Source organism: Falco rusticolus, chromosome 4, assembly GCF_015220075.1.
Source record: "Falco rusticolus isolate bFalRus1 chromosome 4, bFalRus1.pri, whole genome shotgun sequence".
NCBI lineage: Eukaryota > Metazoa > Chordata > Aves > Falconiformes > Falconidae > Falco > Falco rusticolus.
Genome location: NC_051190.1, coordinates 6,126,352 through 6,146,591, shown reverse-complemented (window position 1 = coordinate 6,146,591; position 20,240 = coordinate 6,126,352). Strand labels below are relative to the sequence as shown.

The following is a 20,240-nucleotide window of genomic DNA, read 5'->3' as shown; positions in this document are numbered from 1 at the left end:
TGATGAACAAGTAAATAAAGGAAAAGAAACTGTATGCATTGACAATTTACAATAAAGAAGTTTCAACCCCCTGTAATATACGGTGCTGTACTTCAAAACGAACTCCATAACTGATAGAAATGAGAAAAAAAGCTGCAAGACAACTCAGAACAGAAAAATGTTAAAGGCAAAGAACTACCCAATTCACTTAACAGGACAGAACAATGTAGTTTGTTGTATTTTGATAGATTTCAGAACTTCAGAAGATCCAGCAAGTCTCTATCGACTACGTTCCAGCCAGGCGATAGAGACACCACCATGAGCTGAGGAAGTGCATCTTTCTCCTTCCACTATCACATTTTGGCTTCTCTGTGCTAATTTTTCAGTCACCAAATTCTCATATACAGTATCTCTGGCAATATTCTCCAAGTGGAAGTTACCAGAGTTTAGAAAATGTTTCCAACAGTACCAAACCAAAAACAGACACCGGAAAGCATTTCCCACCGAGCTATGGTTACCAGGATGAACTCCACAATGCCATTACAGTGAAGTATTTTTTTAAGCGGTCTAAGGATCTGCAGAGTTGTTACATAATTAAACTAAAAGCTTTCAACTGTACATGTCTGAGCACATATTTTTCATTGCTTGATGTTTTTTGGTCCACCCAAACACTGCAAAATGAATACTGATCACTACAAACCTGCTACTTGTACATTCTGGAACCGCCAAATTCACATCTTAGAACAGCAACAAAATACACCAATCGTAAACCTAACATCTAATCTCACAACTTCTGAACATCCAAGTTTTCAACAATTCAAAAAAACCTGATCAATACAAAGGTTAAGACTGAACAAGTAAAAAAACAAGACATGAGAAAAACTGATTGCAACAGAAAGTAGCATTTTTCTATCCAATAATGAAAGTTTCAATATGCATAAATCCTTGAAAGAAATCTTATTAAACTTTTTACATTTGATTTCACCGACAAGACAAAATAATTTTTATTGAGACAAATCTGTTCATCCTGGCATATAAAAATCTCAGAGAAAACCAAAGAACAATGGAGCAAAAGTAAGAAGCTTTATGATTAACCTTCCGGAACTTCAGCATCAGCGTGATTGTACTTAACACCTTCTATAAAATGCTGCTCAAAACCTCTTTTTTCATTTAGCTAAGGCTTCAGAGTATTTTTGACAAATTAATACCCTCATAAACGAATGATATACTGAATGAAATAATCTTACATACCTAGCACAGACACGTGCTACATATTCCATTAATCTGCATGTAAACATCTCCATTTTACAATTCAAAACACTGACAACTCAATCTCTCTGCACCACATTATGTTCTGCTTCAGTAACATCACATTGCTATTGGTCCTTGCGCTACCATTTTCTTCAGCTTTTGTTTTATGGGTTTTGTTGTGGTTTGGTTTTTTTTTTTTTTTTGTCAGACTATTTATTTTCTAACCAGTTAAGCAGCCAACCATGCCAAATAAGGACATTCTTAATTACATCTTAAGATGTAAACCGTATGATGCCTTCATACATGTGCTCTCCCAATGGTAAGAACAGGAGCTCTCTCCATGACGTCTGTCAACTCGGTTATGTCAGAAGCGTGTATCTTACATCTCTTACCAAAGAGGCTGTTTGAAGAAAACTTTAGAAAAGAGTGCTGAATAAGGAGAAAATTACTCGGCTCTCTTTCACCGTACTGACCAGTTTAGAAGACAAAGTAATATTCAGTTGGCAACCTTTTACATTGCCACTTCACTATCAATGCTTCCAATCAACACATGTGCAAACCTTCTTCTACACAGATCTTGCATCCTTTACTGCAAGCATGTACAAGAACTGTTCTGCACATGACTATTTCATGTTCCTTTCTTCATATACCGATAGAGGAACTGGCTTCTGGCAAAGTGGATCAGCTTGGTCTCTGTGCAGAACATAGTGATGATGGTTGCTGCAAAGCACAGGGCGCCCATGCCAACGTGAATCAGCCTTGCCATCCAACCCTTGCTGCAGCAGAAGAATACCTACAAAGGAAATAAGCAATTAAAGGAAAAATAGTCAGCACAAAGTATATTTCCTGTCTCAATAAGGTCTAACACCTCTCCTGATCATGCTAACACCACCATCAAGCTGAGCATGGTTTTGCCACATGCACGGATCCTACAATAAGTCATCTCTAGTAGTCACACCACTTGCTTTCTTAAGAAAATTCTGTCAACAAAAAATGAGCATCGAGTAGTAGCTGGTAAATGTGGAAATTACTGTTATCTGGCATGCAGAAATATGTTGAGATATTACGAAAACTCTGCTGATGCCACCATGCAAGCCTGCTACTTTGCAGCAATGCATTAAGCTATTTTCTAATGAAACTGGGTATCTCCCACTCCAAAACATAAAGCTCTCCTTTCCAAGGCATAATGGATTTTCAATCTATAAATTTTTTGTATATTTAAATGCTACTGTATAAGTAATAATTAGTCTGTGCAATTATGATCTTGTAGTCTGAATAAGCGTGATAAACGTGCTCTTAGCAATTTTTGTTTCTGTTCTTGTTTTGGTTCTTTTTCCTCTATCACTTTTTTATTACAGAATTTTTAGTAACAATTTCTTTGTGCTACTGCAAAATTTCAATTATTATTAACAACTAAGGACATGGATTTATCTACAGACAGCAGGAATGTGTTAAATTTTGTTTTACTTATTAGATACAAAGTTCTCTGCCACCTACAGAAACTGTATCAAAGATAAAATCTCTTAATATTATATGTTGCCTTGCCTGTAATGGAAGTCTTCCAGCCTGTCCTCGTAAGCCTTTTTTGCTAACAGTATTTCTCTGCTTGAGGACACAAAAGTTATTTGACACTACCCTTCACGGTGAAAGCAAAATCTGAGAAAGATGCTTACCTCTGAGAAACCGGTGATTACTCCACTTATGATATAAACGAGTACCAAAAACGGTGATGGAAGCAAGCCTGTCAAAGGTCTGTAAGTGCTTTCTTTGAAGTAATCATAGATATAGTGGATGCTGTGAGCTATTCGAATACCCATGTTAAAGCAGTTGGCAAGGATAAAGCCTACACTGCCATGCCAGCGGGTCAAGAAATAAGAGATGCACAGAAATGTGAAAGACAAGGCCAGCATAACAAAATTGTACCTAGAAAAAAAAGAAACAATTTCAAAATGCACACAGTTACAGTGTTTATTTACTAACTTTGAAGAAATACCACAATTTATTTTCTAAAACAAGCAACAGAAATTCTTTTACCATTTTCTAATGGGAGACAACAAATTTGAGAAGCAAGATGGGAACAAAAAAATCATTGCAAGAATGGAAAATACATCAAAAAGACATCAAGAACTACATTATGTGAAGGAAATTCTGTTTTACTAATCAGCTGTATACTCTTTTCAGAAAGTCAAATTTAGTAACAATGATCAGTAATGTAAAAACGTGGATTTTTTGCTATTTTAGGAATATATTAAAGAAAAATAATGCTCAGCAAAAGATGATGCTTTATTTAGTTTCTGCTTTAAACAGCAACTTTGAAAACAACCGTACATTTTAAAGGTGTCATGAAAGCAGCCCTTGCTAAGTTTAAGACGATACTACTTCGACTATAAAAAGTAGACCTCATCAAAATTAATTTGGAAAGGCCTTGTTAGCGACAGCCGCTACATAAACGAGAAAAGCTTGATGGTAGCACTGGGAAGGCAACCAGGCTTCAAAGTCAATAACCCAGGATGAACACAGAATCAAGAAATAAAGCAGGCTGGAAGGGACCTCAGGTCATCTAGCCCATCCTCCTACTTGAAGTACATAAACCACAGAATTCAGACGCACAACTTGGAACACTCAGAAGCGTACCTGATGTACAGTAACAGCACATGAAAAAATTTAACAGTTGCAAGATTTCCAAGCACATATCCACACAGAACAACTGTTCTGTTCTCATACTGAACTCCAAGCAAACCACATGCAAATTAATTACAGGAATATTCTGGGGACACTATTTCCTACCTGTCCACCTCTTCTTTGCACATCGAAGCAAAAGTAAAACACTCTGTTACTCCATTGATAGCAAGAAATAGGACATATAATGAGTAACATCGGAGGAGATCTGGACCTAAGAAACACATTAGCATGGTAAGTAGATAATTATTTCTTACATAAAACCACATTGGTTTTATACTCACTGATACCAAGAGTTAAAAGTTGCAATGTTATCACTAATAACAAAAACTTAAGTTCACTTAACACCTTTCCTGTCTAGATACCTTGACAAGAACACAAATAAGGCAAAAGAAAAGTTTGTAAGACAAAAAAAAAAATCATGAAAATATCCAAGAGTAGCAGTTGTTATAGTAACAGAAAAGATACCCATCAAAAAAAGTATTTTAAGCGATTTCCTAATTCAAAATTAGTATTTACCATAACCCAAATCATCTATTGTATCAAAATTTGTGAAAATTAATCCAATAGTCATTATGAGGTAATAAAAGCAATAAAATTTATATTTTGAACACAACAGCAAGAAAAAGGGAAAGGCTGTACAATACATTCAACACTGCTACATGAAAAATGATACTCAGATTTTTATGGGTCAGAGATAATCTATGTGTTACTTCAAGATTCTCCATTCAGACCTTAATCTTTTTCTTGTCCTCTATTAATTACAACACTAGGAAAAAACCCCATGCTTTTTTTACAAGTTAGTGTGCATCCACAAATACTCCTTTTTGATGGCTGCAATGTAGTTCACATTACCCAGTCTCCTTCTGTTTCAGTTCTAAAGAACAACTGCCCAGTGAGCAGTAAATACACTGCAGACATGGGGCATAGCTGAAGACCTTCTTTTCAAGTTTGCATAAAAACATTAGACCAAAGAGCACTCAGAAAGAACAAAAATATCCAAATGAATATAACCATTAATACCCGGTCAAGTCAGTCAGTACACATGCTCCAACATTTCATTTTCACACATTACCATTAGGTTAAAAAAAAAAAAATTACTCATGAGTCTCTTGACTTGCATCCATATTCCTAAGCACAGTCCTTTCCAGTCAAGTAAACATGTCTAAAAGATTAGGCCCAGACATTCATTCTTGAAGAGAAAGAGGGACAGAATACATCATCTTCATAAAAAAGAGTTGGCTGCCAGAGTCCAGAATGACTAACTTCCACATTTGCTTTCAAAATTAAAATATATCTGATAGAACCAGCAACAAGACAAATCAAAACAACATGCAGAAGTTATTAACATCTTTTCCTGGTTATGCAGACACAGGGTTTTCCTAAAAATCACTATACAAATGAAGCGCCAGCTTCCAAATAACAGATAAGGGTCTAAAGCAAAAATATATAAATGCTTGATACTTAAAAATAAGAGTGTGTCCTTGGGAGTTAGAATGTATCAAATGATCTTCACACTGAACAAGGTAATTGCAATTAATTTTAATATCCAATAAGCAATATTCCAAGGTTGTGGCTTGAAGGTACAGACCTCTTAACAGGTGCAACTGTCCTGAACACAATATACTGTCACATGCTTTTATCTTCCCTGTAACTTTCTCTTCATTGTAATAGATGTGAAACGGAAAATGAAGCTAGAACTCTCCCACAATGGCACACAGGCAAGATCTCCAAGCAGAAATGCAACAAAAAAACCTCCTCTGAGAAGCTGCTAAATCTTAACCCAGACAGATCAGCTAGGAACTGAGATTTACACAGGGTCCAGCTACAGAAGGAATATTTCAGAAGTCACTGATTTCAATAGGAGTTTCAAAGGAAAAAAAATAATCTGCTGATTTATCCAGTAATTCATAACAGCTGCAGTTTCTCTTTTTAAAGAATGGCTTTTTTGCCAGCTCTATAAATCTTTACCTGTTCCAGAACTCAGCATTGAGCCTCCATAAATATCCAGAGCCAGCTGAGAATAGGCATAGCCAAACACCGTGATGGTAAGGCCAATCAGAAGCACAAGTTTCAACAGCAATTCTAATACATTTGCAGCCATAGCAATATCATCCTGAAAAAAAATGTAGTCAGTTATGTGAATCTGAGTCAATACTACGGTTATTTTCACACTCAAAAGCTACTCCGCAGGAAAAAACCCCACCAGTTTGTACACTGTAAAAGGGTGTGAAACTTAGCCTTTGCTATTTAATTATCCATACATGTCGTCTTAACTTCAAAAAATTTTCATGTATTTATTATTCTGTTCTACATTGTACATACTACAAATTCTACACAAATATTAGCTATGAACATGTCTGTTCAAGGAAATGCACAAACATCATTTGCACCCGTTTTAATGGTTTGTAAATGGCAAAGAAGAGCACGGCACCAGCCCAAGGCCACAGCTTTGACTCAACAGGCGGGTTAGATTTTTATTGCTGCATGGGACCACAAGATTTGCCACACCAGAACAAGTAACTTGTCAGTTCTACCACCTCATTACAAGAAGCATTCTTGTAATTCTTGTGACAAAATGTAACCTCACTACGTAGAGTGAAAACTTGTAATTATTTTGCCAGTTATAGGTATCAGGTACACTATATGTAAAACATACATAGACCTACAACTTCCTTAGCCCACCAATGGCCTGACACATGGCATTTGTTTAACTGCGTGCTGATGTGCAAGTAGGAGGATTACTGAAAAAAGTTGTCATGATCATTAATTTCTTGCCTAGAGCACGCATGAATACTCTTCGTGTGGAACAAAGCTCTTGTTCATTTAACCATTAATACTCCACACACAATTCAAAAGCTCCAGAAAAATACAATTCTTTTCTTCGCCAAAACTCCACTCTTTGGAAACACTGTTGTTTAATACTTAACAACTACTTATATTTTCAAGTAAATCAAATATTTTTAGACAATACTTATTAAACAGAAACGGCAAGCTTCCATGATTTAAATAATTTCCTAAGTATATCTGGAAATACATGGTACAGTAGGGTTTACATCACACTGTTTGCAGCAGATTATGTTAACTTCACTTATATACAAGACCGTACTATGCCACTGCACGTCTTAATTTCTATTTCATTTGCATTTTACCTATTTTCTTTTACTTTTAGCCCAGTGTCACTTGACATTTTTGTTCGCCACTGCAACTTTTCAATTTTAACAGCCTTTATACTCAAATTTAAACACACACTTCTGTAACACAACTTCTGTAACAAAATCAGCATTTAACGTGTAATTAATCCAAAATAAACATACCTGCTTCTGATCCTTTACAGTCTTCCCTCTTTCCAACACTTTAGCGAAAAAGACATAAAAACTCTCCTCAATAGGCAGGAAGATAAACCTGGCCACCAGTGAACCAAGATTACTCACAATATCATATACACCTTTAAAAAGAAAAGAAAAAAAAAACATAGCAGCAACCTGTAAATTTTTTAGATTAGTTTTAGTTCCAAGTCTTTAACAATTACATAAATTCTAATTTAACATTTCCACCAAACAAAGGGAAAGCAAGTGGAATTTAGTGGAACATTAAACCAGAGTTCCTTAAAAATTCTGACAATCACAGCAAAGAGCTCGCTCATAGATGGCAAAGCTACAACAAAAGCATCAACTACGGAGATGTGAATCTCGTAACAGCACCAAGCCACATTTAAAAATTATTACTGCAGAGGACGTTAAACGATCCTGATTAATTTCACAGAATGAGAACAGGAATGTAAGGATTTAATGATACAGCGGAAGATATTAGTGAGATGTTCTTCATTCTTTTCACTTTCACTGCAGTGGAAGAGCAATCCTACATGAAATTTTACCGGCACTTCCATCCTTGGCAAGATACTGCTCCAAACCTGCGTGTGTGTGTGTGTGTACAGTCACTGAGAGTACACAAAGTCAAGCATATGGATAAGCACATTACACAGTCACAGGGAAGTAACAGAACAAGGTACTGGCTCATTTCCTAGGACTTGGAACCAGTATTTCTTAACATTTTGAGAATACAGGCATTTTTGTACTCATTGCTCTTTTAAAAAGCCTTCAAGTAAGAGGCAGCTCAATTGTTCTGCAAGGGAGGAGAATCAGAAGTGACTGCAGTTACAGGTGGCAAGGGCATATAGTCAGTATTTATGGGGGAACATACTACTGCCAGCAATTAAAAGTAATTCAAACCAGCCAAGAAACTTCTATCAGTGTGTCAGTAATTACAGCCTATTTTCACTCCCCAAGCTATAAAAGACCAAGTCATATAAAGTGCTGCCAGCTCAGGCATCTGAATGGCTACTGCCATGCATTAACCATACTGAATTCTTTTACAGAAGAATTCAGTGTTTATAGCATTGCATCTCAAAAATTATGTTCTTGCCATAACCTCTAACACAGATTCAAAAGGAAAGAAAGAAAACAGAATTACAAAAACTGAATACAGACAACTATAATACATCAGATATTACTGAAGTGTTTTTTTTTAAAAATGAAAACACATACATGGTATCACATGTCCGATTAGTAAGTTTTGATCCAAAGAAAAACTGAAATAAAAATCCAGGACCTTACATTATTTTCTATATCTACATCAATCATTCCCCGAAATGTATCTCGAAGTCAGAAAGGCTTTGAAATCTTCTCAGATTTTCAAGTTATCATCAAATACTCTGTAATTTCCAGAACTACCTGAAGAGCAGTGACTAAGAAAACTATGTCACCATTCCGCAATACCATCACACTTACCCTGATCTCCAAAATTTAATACGTTCAAAAAAGTCATCACGTATCGTTCACCTGTAAGTTCAAAATAAAGAACTTAAGTATTGGGAAAGATTGAGGAATTTGTTCTTGTTCAGACAGTTCCAATTTTAAATACTCAGAGGGGCAAACAGGACTGCACCTAGTTCAGAATACCCTCAAAAACTTCATTCAGGTTAGTAACGTCTACTGGCAACAATCTCTGAAAGTCACACACAGACACAGACACATGATTGCTCAAGCTTTAAGTCAATTTTGGAAATAGTATTCACTAGCCCTCACCCTCTGTCAAAATCTGTTTCAAGAAGGATTGTTTGAAGAAACTCCAAGTCAACCGTGCTTCCTTCCAGTTAACAAAGGTCTGCAAAAAAAAGTGCTGCAATGTAAGAAACATGATTGAAACTACAGAGTAGATACCAAAAATACAAAACCAGTACAATACTCTAGACTAGCTCGCACTGTACTGATGAGAAAACCCACGATGTCATAGTTACTAATAACTAATCTAAAATATTGCTAAATTCAAGCACCAATATCACTCTAATCTGCAAAGACTTCTTTCTACCCTTGCTGAAAATTACTGTAGTTGCAGATAAAGTACCCAAAAAAGCTTTCTACAGAAAATACTAATCAAAGTTAGAGACCGAAAAAAACCCCAACCTCTTTACCTGTTTTACCTGTTTAGCACACCAATGTAACTTCCACCTACACTGTGGGTGTCAACCGTCTAATGCTCTTCAAACTGTCCTTAGGAGTCTTGCAACCAAGAACTGCCCTTATTTCAATCTGTACATCTTTTTCCAAAATGTCGTCTTCCTCATTTGCCTCATTTTCTTTTGAGAAATATTTGAGTATCTGTAGCATGCCGTGTACCCCCACCAGGTTTATTTTGTGGAAAAGTACCAAAATCCAAGGGAAAATGGTTCTAGCTCCTTTCCTGCCTTGGATCCAGTGATACTTGGTCATTCCACTGCACACTGCAGATGTTCTATCTCCAGTTAATGGTTTGTGCAACGATACTAAAAGGTAGGTCATCAGCAAGTCCATCACCACAAAGAGGTCAAGTTTCATAACATTTTTCTGACAAAGACTTTACTAACGTAAGCTACAAACAGAATTTGTATGTCATTTCCCCCTTATTTGCACATATCTTCTACAGTGCAGATATCCCCAAAATCACTCAAGTAACTCCACTATCTCAAATTAATTTTCAAATCTCTCTCAAGAAAGACTTAAAAAAAAAATAATCAAGAAATAATATCAAGAAAAACCTACCTCATCTTCCACCAAGTTAGGTAATAGAGCTTTCAATCTAGCAACAGGAAATGACTTCTTTGTGGCTTCAGGAGATCCCAGAAACATCCCAAAATAAATAACATAGCACATTACCAGAACACTGGCATACAAAAGCTGGAAAGATAGGGAAAGAAAGAAGAAAAGCTAATAGTGATATAAAATTAACTCACAAATGTAGAATTACTGCTAGAATTATACACTAGAGTTCCAAATTTAGGGAAAATTTAGTAAGTAGTCCTTACTCCTGTCAAATATTAAAGACTTCAACACCTCTCAAGAATGCTATTAATCTATTTCTTTTTTTTTTAATCTGTAGCTTATCACAACCCTTTGCTAACTTTTATGTTCTACCCAGCACTTCTAAAATGATTATTTGAAGTCCAATTGTAAAGCAATTATTCACCCAGTCAACACTGTCTATATATCTTAATTCATAGAATCATGGAATCGTTTATGTTAGAAAAGACCTTTTAAGATCAGCAAGTTCAACCACTAACCCAGCACTGCCAAGTCCACCACTAAACCATGTCCTTCAGCACCACAAATCTACAGGTCTTTTAAATATCTCCAGCGATGACAACTCCACCACTCCCCTGGGCAGCCCATTCCAATGCTCGACCACCCTTTCAGTAAAGAAATTTTTCTTAATATCCAATCTAAACCTCCCCTGGCGCAACTTGAGGCAGTTTCCTCTTGTCCTATTGCTTGTTATGTGGGAGAAGAGACCAACACCCACCTGGCTACAACCTCCTTTCAAGTAGTTATAGACAGCAATAAGGTGTCCCCTGATCTGCCTTTCCTCCAACTTTGAGCTGTTATAAGCTACCTATATATAGATGTGTGTGTATGTATATATATATATATAAGGTGTGTATATATATATATAGGGGTGCGTATATACATAAAAGTTACCTATATACAGCCGCTGCAAAACCTGGGGAAAAAAAATAACTTTATGTGCACATTTGAAATGGGTCACGTGTTTATTTCTAGGTGAACTGACAGTGCACAGGCCACAACCCTATTTCTCAGACACCAATATATCCCTTCTTTATTGTAGTAAAGAAAAAGCTTTAACCTGAATACATTAAACATGATTAGCACCTTCTGATAAGGTGATCGAGGTTGGTGGTACAGGCTGATAAAGTTACATGTGACTATATTCTCTACACAGCAAAATCCAAAGTCTAACATGAATTCTGAAGCCAGGTGGTGAACAGTCTTCAAGCATTACAATGTGTAACTCACCGTAAGAGTCAACATAAAGCATATACAGAATAACATAACCTGAACTGCAAAATGTGCCTTCACAAACAGAACGTGCTTTCTTGTACCTCCACCAAATTGCTCGAGGTCAAACCTCCCAGGGGCATTTTCTTTCACTTCCCCCAAGTTATTTCTCAGGCTAAATACCAAAAGCAAATAAAAGTTCACACGGATCACAAATTCATAGAAAAAGAGAATGCAGGAAACTTACCTGAGCCAAGGAAAAAATGTAGAGGCCCCACTGAGGATAAAGGACTACTAAAATAACTGTCAAAATGCATTTTGACGCTACTGAAAGGCTTTCAGCAATTACCTTTAAGAAAGAGAAAATCATGGATGTTTATTTTAATGCAAATTTAACCACACACCCAACTTCAAAATACATTAGTTTCACACACAGAATTTATGCAGAAATACAAGACTTTTGAAGTCACTGACACTTTATCAGAGTCTCTTTGCTGAGATGGCCATCTCAGATTGTGATTTCTCTGTAATTTTTCCATTCTTGCATTTCACAATCCCTCCACTGCACTTTGCCAGTCCTTTTGTACAGGACAAAAGGGGAAGTTTTGTTTCACACAATCAGGTTTTCAATTGTTGCATTTCACAGTTTCACACTAACAATCAACCAAAATGCAAAACTGTGGAAGCTGTCTCTCTCCCTTGGATTAAAACTCACGATAAAGTACTTAATGATCAGTAAGGTGATAACTTCTAAATAAACCAACTTCCTAGCTTTAATAGGTACAAATTTATATCTATGTTACAACTATGTCATACAGTACTAAACAATACACACATTTTTTTAATATGCTTGAATACACAAAGATCTAGTTCAGTAATTTCTTCTCCATAAAGATAATTCTCCACACACATATACACCCCGTGTACTTTACTAACCTTAAGTCTCACAAACAAATGAGCTTGTGCTAAAACCCAGAATGGTTCTCCCAGAAGTTCAATAATTGCAGAAAGACCAAATGCCACCACACCAGCCTGATAATGAGGAACCACAGAAGGATCAGGTACTTCAAGAAAGTGTAGCCAGACTAAGCCCAAGAAAATAGACCAAAACATACCAAATGGGACTCTGAAAAGTTAACGTAAAAAACAAATCAACAGAAATGTTACTTTAGCATAAAAAAAGAAATGTAGATTCAGATGTCACACATAGCCATAACTTTCAAAAAAAAAAAGGCCTCAAGGAATAAATTTCTTTAATTTCTACTTTTACTATACCAAGAATACATTTCTTTTTATTTTGTAATGAACATCTTTAAGGCACTCTCTACAAGACACAGAAAACATTTCCCCAACTTGTCTGTTTTCTACTCAAGCACATAACGTATTTGTTATCAAGTTAGGTCAACTATCTGCATTTCTTGTTCCCTAAGACTGAACAATTCTGGTCCCTGTCATACTGCAAACCCCTCATGGCCACTATTTTTATTGTCTGTGGTTACCAGGGATTAGGCAAGCAAGCTTTGGTGGATCTTGCTCTAACAGATAAAGATACCACCACTCAACTGCTGATCTCACCCTTCCAGAAATCACTGGTTCTCCAGAGACCGACAGCAGAGCGAGCAGAAGAAAATGCATGCCTGCACCTCAGGTATGCCAGTTGACAATGCTCTACTGTAGCTCAGAGCCACTTCGATCAGTGACTAGCTAAGAAGTCAAACTAGGCACAGGAGTGCAGACGTGTATTACCTTCTGTTGACACTGCTTCAGGAACACGAAACTTCTAGCAGAGTGCAGAAAGTTTTACGTCATTGCAGCAGGATCTATTTGACCCTCCCATTATCAGATCCCTAGGGTATTTGACACCAAGCTCCTAAGATGTGTTTCAGATCCTTCAAGAAAGTTAATCTTCATTTTAAATTATGCTTCTCTACAAGGAAAAATTTAAAAAGAAAAGGTGCACACCATCATTGTTAACTCTACCATTTAATGCCTATTAATGGCTATCAAATAGCAGAAAACTGACTATAATACGGCTAAGAGAACAGATCTAATGTATTTACAATATTACTGTTAAACCTATCCCTGAAAATGACAGTCCCTCTTCTTTATACCTGGATGCAGACAACCATGCATAACCCTGCAATTCCCGGGCCAGATCTACTTAACGCTGTGCAGTCTGAGGTAACATCAGTAGGGTGGTCCAATGGAAGACTGCTATTTTGTCATGCAGGGGTAGTTTTCCACCATACCACGCAGGTAAACTTACCTCCCAGCCCACCTAATTCCAGCTGCACAGCTGCTAGATCTGACAGAAGGGAAGTAGCAGAAAGATGTATCCAGGAACCAGAAGGGAAAAACACATCATAAAACCCACTAACATGCAATGTGCGATTACACTCTGGAAAGCTATCCACTTTTTGCTAGAAACAGCACTGCAGTTGAAACAAGTAGTTGCACTTACTCCCTGTTGCTTCATTCCAACCTTTTCACATTTCTCCTACCCAACACAAACATTTATGTTGCCATGCCATTAAACCATGTAAGGGCTCAGGACTTTGAAAAAAATTAGTTTGAAGGGGAAAAAAATATCTAAAGCAGCGTCATAAATGCACATCAAGTAATAAAAAAGCAAGACTGAGCAGGCACAGGAAGAAAAAAGAAAAGTCTAAGTATTTGTGCAACAGGATTTTCCTTTAACAGCTACAACATAAATAAAACTCCAGGGTAACAGACAGAGCAAACGGCTCCTGTTAACGCCTTCGGCCACGCACTTTCCCACGTGCTCCGAAAAGAGATCAAGTCCATAAATGCTAAAGCAACAGACTTGACCAGCTTCCTGCATCAGTGCCAAAACATGAATGCAGCTACTAAATGCTCAGTGCTGAAATAATAACCTCAGTAAATAAATACATGCTCTCATTTTGTGAGCTTTCAGATAAGAATTAGAAATAAGTTCCACAGAAGTAAATTTTTGAAGTTATCTTACGTCAGCCACAATAGATTAATTGTTTTGGTCCAGTTTCGCTTTGTACTTCCACTCAAGCAAGCTCTGCGAAATGCCTCCCTGGCAAGGAAGACAACTGTTGAATACAGCAGAGTTAGCCTAAAACGGGGGGAGGAAAAAAAGAACAGAAAACAGTTTCTTTACATACTCCTTCTGGAAACTTTTGCACAGAAGCATTGCTCACAGTTTTTACACAGGACTACCTGACAGAAAAACCTAATGGATACACAAAGAAAACACGGTGATGTGAGGTAAACTATCACCATAAAAGGAGGAGAAAGTGATTATTCAAATGGCAAAAATACTTCATGCATGCTATAAACAAAAAACGCAGTTGCAAAATTTATCACATAGCAACAGCGTATAATAAGCAGTTGTGTCTAGCTTTTCCACTGCAGGCCGACAGGTAGGCCAGGCCAGGCCAGCAGTCCCTCTGTTTCAGGCCAAAGAACAACTCGGGAGACATTCAGCGACCGCACGCTGTACGCAACAGTAAATGAACCAGCGCTATAAAAGCATTATTACCGACACAGCCCCCAGCCCCGACATCCCGCACCACACACGCTCTCCCAGAAGCCGCCTCACGCCGCAGCCCCGCTCCCGGGGCAGCCCCGCGGGCGGCGGGCTCAGGCGAGCCGCGCTCGGGATGGGGATGCGGGACGGGGGCTCCCAGGCCCGGCTGCTCTCCAGCCGCCTCCTCACCTCACGTTGACCACTCCGATGAGCTCCCTGGAGAGGTAGCGCAGAGTGAAGGCGTTCAGCCCGAAGGTGACCCCCCGGAACAGCACCTGCGAAGGAAGCCGCACGGGAAACACCTGCGGGCCCAGCGGGGCTGCGGCGGCTCCCGCCAGGCACCGCGGAGGAGGAGGAGGAGGAGGAGGAGAGGGGAGGCGGCCCGGGGCGGCCCCGCACCTGCAGCACGGCGCTGGAGGAGGCCAGCCGGGCGGTCTGGCTGAGCACGTCCTGCGAAGCCATCGCCTGCCCGCCCTGCCCCGCCGGCAGGAAATGGCGCCGTCGCGCCGCGATCTCGTCAGCGCGGGGCGGGACACGGGCGCGGAGCGGGACGCGGAGCTGGCAGCCCGCGGGGAGCGGGAGCTGCCGCTCTGCCCGTCCGGCCGCGCCCCGGGCAACGGGGTAGACCTGTCCGCTGTGCCGTGCTAGCGACTGTAGTTGTTCACTTTCAAAATAACTGGGCGCGCCAGCCGGCTCAAACTACCGTTCAGCGTCAGCTTTTTGCTTCGCAAGCAGGTATCCCACTAAAACAACCCCCAACACTGCACACTGGGTTACAACAAGATACCATGTTAAACAGCAGTTTCTGACAAGCGCTATTTTCCAGAGATTTCTGAAAAATGCCCATGCAAGTTTCACCAATTCCTTTCTAAACTGAGGGCAAACCCACCAGTCCCCTGACACTCGGAGAAAGACACCCACAGCTAAGGTAAAACACCCTCACTGCCAGAAGAACACACCTTACTTCATTCTGTGTTAAAAAAGAAAGCCCAAACAATCAAACAAAAGAACCCTTCAAATAAAAAGCCACAATTTAATTGTAACAGACTTGAATTTAATACTAAACTGACTTGAAGGCTTCCAAACAGTTTAAGACTTAAACTCCGTATAAATCAGCACTGTAGTTCCAGACTATTTCAGATGATTATTTAAGCAGCAATACATTAAAAAAATTGTACCTTGGTGTGTTAACAGAACATTCCCTCCAAAAGCACAGCACTTCCAGCTCAGAAGTCACATTTTTCTTAGTAATGCTATGATGAAACTACAACTTCTGTCTAACAGCAGCTGTTCGGAGCGGCGGGGGGCAGGGGAGGAGGTACCCGAGCCCCTCCTGATTTCAGCTTTGTTATACAGCATCCTGAACAGCAACAGCTTAAACCTTAAGAGAAGCTAGGTAAGCAAAAAATTCTTCAAGCTCATGCAAGGAAGCCTTCTCTCCACCAATGCTGTCTTCTGCGTGACACACACACCCCTCCCCTGAGGCATTACAACCCACCGCTTTATTCTTTCCATCTTCACAGTAAAGTTCTCAGATTATTTTTTTTTTCCTTTGGTCATTTTTCCTGTTAACATTATTTAAGTAATCTGGAAATGATGTATAGATGTGGATGTATGTGGCAGCGGAGTATATCCTATGAATCCTTTTAAGTGTGATGCTAAGTGGGATGTTTAAGTGGGAACACCCAACCTGTAAAAACCTAACTGAAAGAGATAATTACCCCACTGTAAAGACAGGGAGATGGGGACAGAGAAAAGAAACTAATCTGTCTTTGTTAATTGTGGAGACAAGAAGAGATCTCAGAGATTTTGGGTTATAGAAGTGTATTCTAGCTAGAGCAACATCACCACCTCCTCTCTCCTTTAGGCCGTTTTTCAGTTCTCAAATGGAAAAGGCAATTTAAAATGTCCTAACTCGGGCTCTGAGGAGCTTTTCTTAGTGGCAGTAATGGTGACAGCGGAAATCGAAGGACGTGTAGTATGTTACAGCTTGTGCTGATGTCAGTAGGGGTAGTGGAAGCGTGGGGATTAAAAACCACGACAAATTACCAGATATGCTGCACAGAGGAACAAAAATGCAGCTGAGCTTGTAGCATGCAGCATCTACCAACACTCCAGCAAGGATTCGTGTTATTCTCTCCCTATATACACAAACATTTTCATGATAAAAGTAGGGAACTTCAAGGAATAACGCAGGACAAATCAGTGTGCTAACTGGAGGCAATAGTCCAACCTTTTCAGGCATCTGCCATGGGCATCGCTGAGCGACAACTAGTGATGTTTTGTTGGACAGTTTGGCTTGTCACCTCATAAAGCTGAAACAGAAACAGCTGCAAGGCACAGGGCTGTGGAAAAAGAAGAGAAACAACTGTAACTTCAATGATTTTTAATAAGAACCATCTTTGGCACTTACACACTTTTGGCATTAATACTTCTAAGCCACTAGATGGCAAACGGCCTTTGGGGCAGCCAGACACCCCGGCTAGTCCCCTCGGCACATGCCTGAGGTTAGACTGGAAGTGAGTATTTTCACTCCAGGAGCATCTTTCACATTCTATGGCAGGTTATGTCAGAACAATAGTTAGAATAGGCCAACTCATAACAGTAACATGGCCAAGACAAGTCAAAAATCAGAGTAAGAGCAGTATTTCAAACTTATAAATTGACCTATCAGCTAACATGATTTTATTCGCAACTGTGCGTGAGCAGGCTTAACAACTGAGTTAGAGAAAATGCTTATTTTTTAGTAATGTATTTTGAGAATAGGTATAACTCCAAGGAGGACCAAGTTACTGAATGCCTGGCATACAGTGTCAAGAAAGCTTCATGAGAACGTGCAGTCAAAACAATTGCTCTCCAATTCCCACAGCAGGTGATGCCCACTTAGAGCATTCCTGCATCCTCCCACTGCAACATATACCCCTTTTGGTTGTCCTGAGGCACCTGCTTGTGGCACCATACCCTAAAATAGTTCACTTTCCTTAACAGCAAAGGAGGCAAGATTAACTACTACAAAGGTCTTCCAGGGGCTGGATGTTCCTCCAGCACAAAAGACACACTCCTTGGCTTGGGACAATGGGATAAATCCTTGTTATTATTAGAGGTATGCGGAACCTTGTTGTGGTTTAACACCAGCTGGCAACTAAGTACCACATAGCCACTTGCTCACTCCCCATGGAATGGGGAAGAGAATTGGGAAAAACTGTAGAACTCGAAGGTTGAGATAAGAACAATCTGACAATTGAAATAAGATTTAAACATATAACAATAGTAATAATAATAATGAAAAGGAGACAGAAGGGGAGAGCAATAAAATCCAAAGGGAAAAGAGAAAAAAAAAAATAAACCAACAAAATACCCCAAGTGATGCACAAACAACACAGTTGATCACCACCTGCTGAATGATGCCTAACTGGTCCCCAAGTACTGATCAACAGGCCCTGGCCAACCGCCAACCAACCACCCCCACCCTCCCCCAGTTTATATACTGAGCATGATATCCTATAGTATGGCATGTCCCTTCGGCTAGTTTGGGTCAGCTGTCCTGGCTGTGTCCCCTCCTAGTTTCTTGTGCCCCTCCAGCCTTCTCTCTAGCAGGGCCCAAGAAACCAAAAAGTCCTTGACTTAGTATAAACATGACCCAGCAACAACTAAAAACATCAGTGTCCTATCAACATAGTTCTCCTAAACAAGGCATTGTACCAGCTACTGAGAAGAATAAAAAACGCTGTCCCAGCTGAAACCAGGACAAACTTCTGTGGCAGAGAGAACCTCTTCAACCTACTCCAAAGCTGAACTAGTCCGAAAAGGCCAGACAGCCGTATATACAGACCTTTGAGTGAGTTGGGACTGTTCCTTCAGGCTTTCGAAACAAAAAATCTTCATGTTTCAATATCTCAGTAGTTGTGTTCCACTTGAGTTAACTGTATTTCATTACCCCATTAACAAAGTACTTCAAGATGAAAGGTGGACATTTACTTCAAATCACAACCTTTGTATAAATTGATAGTCAGAAAATTTAAAACCTGTTAAGGGCAATTAAAGACCTTCCATAGTATCACCTCACTCAGAGGGGAAATCTGCTTCAGGTAAAACATTACAGCTACTTTCCTTCAAGACAAAAATTCCCAAATTAATGACAAAGTGAGGACTGGGGAAGCAGGAAGCTATTAATCAGCCGCGAGACCTTGCAACAAGCCTGATCAGTTGTGACTTCTCAGATGTTCTAAAACAAAGATCTCATTGCAGAACCAAACTCAATCCATATAAAGGATCAGTAGCAAATTTGCATGTTATTACTCCAAGTAAATACTGCACTTGAAAGTTTTTAATATATCTTAATATCTTCATTTTATTTTTGTGGGTTTCCTTTTCCTTAAAGGTCCCTTGAGGAACTGGGTTTGAAAACCAACTGTGCTATGAAATCATATGCAAAGTTCTCTGCCGCTGCCTGATACCTCCTAGAATAGTGCATGATGTAACACAAAATGACGGACTAGGCTGTGCGCTAAAGACTGTAGATTTCTGCAGCTGCTGAAAAAGCTTTTCGCTTTGCAGTCAGGACTGATTTAAGAAACAAAGAAAACAAATACTCAAAAACTCTGGTGCTGGCTGAGCAACCTTTCCCCTCGATGGCACCCTGTCCAGTTGATTCAGTCCACAGAGACCAGGCAGGATTCCTGACACCCATAGGGAGCAGCCAAATGCTGCTGCTCATGCGCTCAAGCTCTGCTCGGTGCCTCTGCAGCTGGATGGAGAGGCTCTGAGGGCAGCAGGCCCGCCCAACAGCATGGACTGCATTAAAAGATGGATACGCATTCCTCTTCCCATCCCTCTGGCCTGCAGCGTGATGCTGTCCCACGGCTGGACATGTGGTTTCTAGTAAAGGAGATGAGTGGGTACAGTATGGGTTTTGCAGAGCTCACTTGTCACAATATCATGCTTTCTAGGGAGCATGATGCTTAACAGAACTGCTCAGCCTCTGCTACAGTCCACACTCTGCCATTTCATTAACGAGGACAAACTATTCCTGGGGTCACAAAAGATTGTTTTCTTTATACTGCTTAGAAGAATTGTGCCAGCACAAGGCAAATTATGTTGTCTGGTTTTAATTTTTTTTGTTTCTTTTTCAAAAATTATGCATAGAAGAGATCTGTCTCTCTGGTCCTGATCATATAAAGCTTGTTCCTTTACAGAAATAACTAGGTTGGGGTCAAAGCAAAGAGTCACATGGAGACTTACCAGACTGCGCACTGTATCTCGTTACGCTTTCTTCCCTCGTCTGAGCACCCCTCTCAGATCACTGACGTATCTGGGCCTGAGGATGTAAAAATTCCAATTCAGTACAGAACTGCAGGAAGCAAAAGGAGGGATTAACAGGCCATTTACCACCAAAGGACACACAAGGATTTTACTGCTGTGCCAGTTTCTCTTCCTTCCAACCAAAGTGACCCCAGAGGGCTTTTTAGATTAGTTTCCTCAGG

At 39.5% G+C, this 20,240-nt stretch overlaps 1 protein-coding gene and 1 long non-coding RNA gene across 3 annotated transcripts in view; both read right to left on the bottom strand.

Annotated features, from left to right (window-relative positions):
* Nucleotides 1–144: 144 nt before the first annotated feature.
* RFT1 (RFT1 homolog) lies at nucleotides 145–15,248 on the bottom strand. Of its 2 annotated transcripts, XM_037384647.1 has the most exons (13): nucleotides 15,157–15,248; nucleotides 14,947–15,032; nucleotides 14,227–14,343; nucleotides 12,177–12,366; nucleotides 11,488–11,589; nucleotides 9,990–10,124; nucleotides 8,997–9,075; nucleotides 8,700–8,750; nucleotides 7,227–7,357; nucleotides 5,881–6,025; nucleotides 4,018–4,123; nucleotides 2,904–3,153; nucleotides 145–2,023 (listed from the first exon to the last, which is right to left on the bottom strand). In XM_037384647.1, exons 1-13 carry the CDS (start codon nucleotides 15,217–15,219, stop codon nucleotides 1,859–1,861), a joined length of 1,620 nt encoding a protein of 539 aa, XP_037240544.1. In that variant the 5' UTR covers nucleotides 15,220–15,248; the 3' UTR covers nucleotides 145–1,858. The 2 variants fall into 2 exon arrangements, with proteins under 2 accessions (XP_037240544.1, XP_037240545.1); XM_037384648.1 differs by lacking the exons at nucleotides 14,947–15,032; nucleotides 15,157–15,248 and adding an exon at nucleotides 12,987–13,167 and having other exon boundaries at nucleotides 14,227–14,321.
* Nucleotides 15,249–15,292: 44 nt separating this feature from the next.
* Nucleotides 15,293–20,240, bottom strand: part of LOC119147204 — a 66,417-nt gene continuing 61,469 nt past the window's right edge. The window contains exons 3-4 of the long non-coding RNA XR_005103968.1: nucleotides 19,999–20,074; nucleotides 15,293–17,102 (exon numbers count right to left, since the gene is read on the bottom strand). This is a non-coding gene — a long non-coding RNA (uncharacterized LOC119147204). The remainder of the gene's footprint in view (nucleotides 17,103–19,998; nucleotides 20,075–20,240) is intronic.

Coding starts and splice junctions, on each gene's coding strand:
- RFT1 (XM_037384647.1), bottom strand. CDS start 15,219: ATGGCTTCGCAGGACGTGCTCAGCCAGACCGCCCGGCTGGCCTCCTCC. Junction 7,358..8,699: donor ATTAAATTTTGGAGATCAGG/GTAAGTGTGATG, acceptor TTCTTTTTAAAG/GTGTATATGATATTGTGAGT. Junction 4,124..5,880: donor AATGCTGAGTTCTGGAACAG/GTAAAGATTTAT, acceptor TGTGTTTCTTAG/GTCCAGATCTCCTCCGATGT.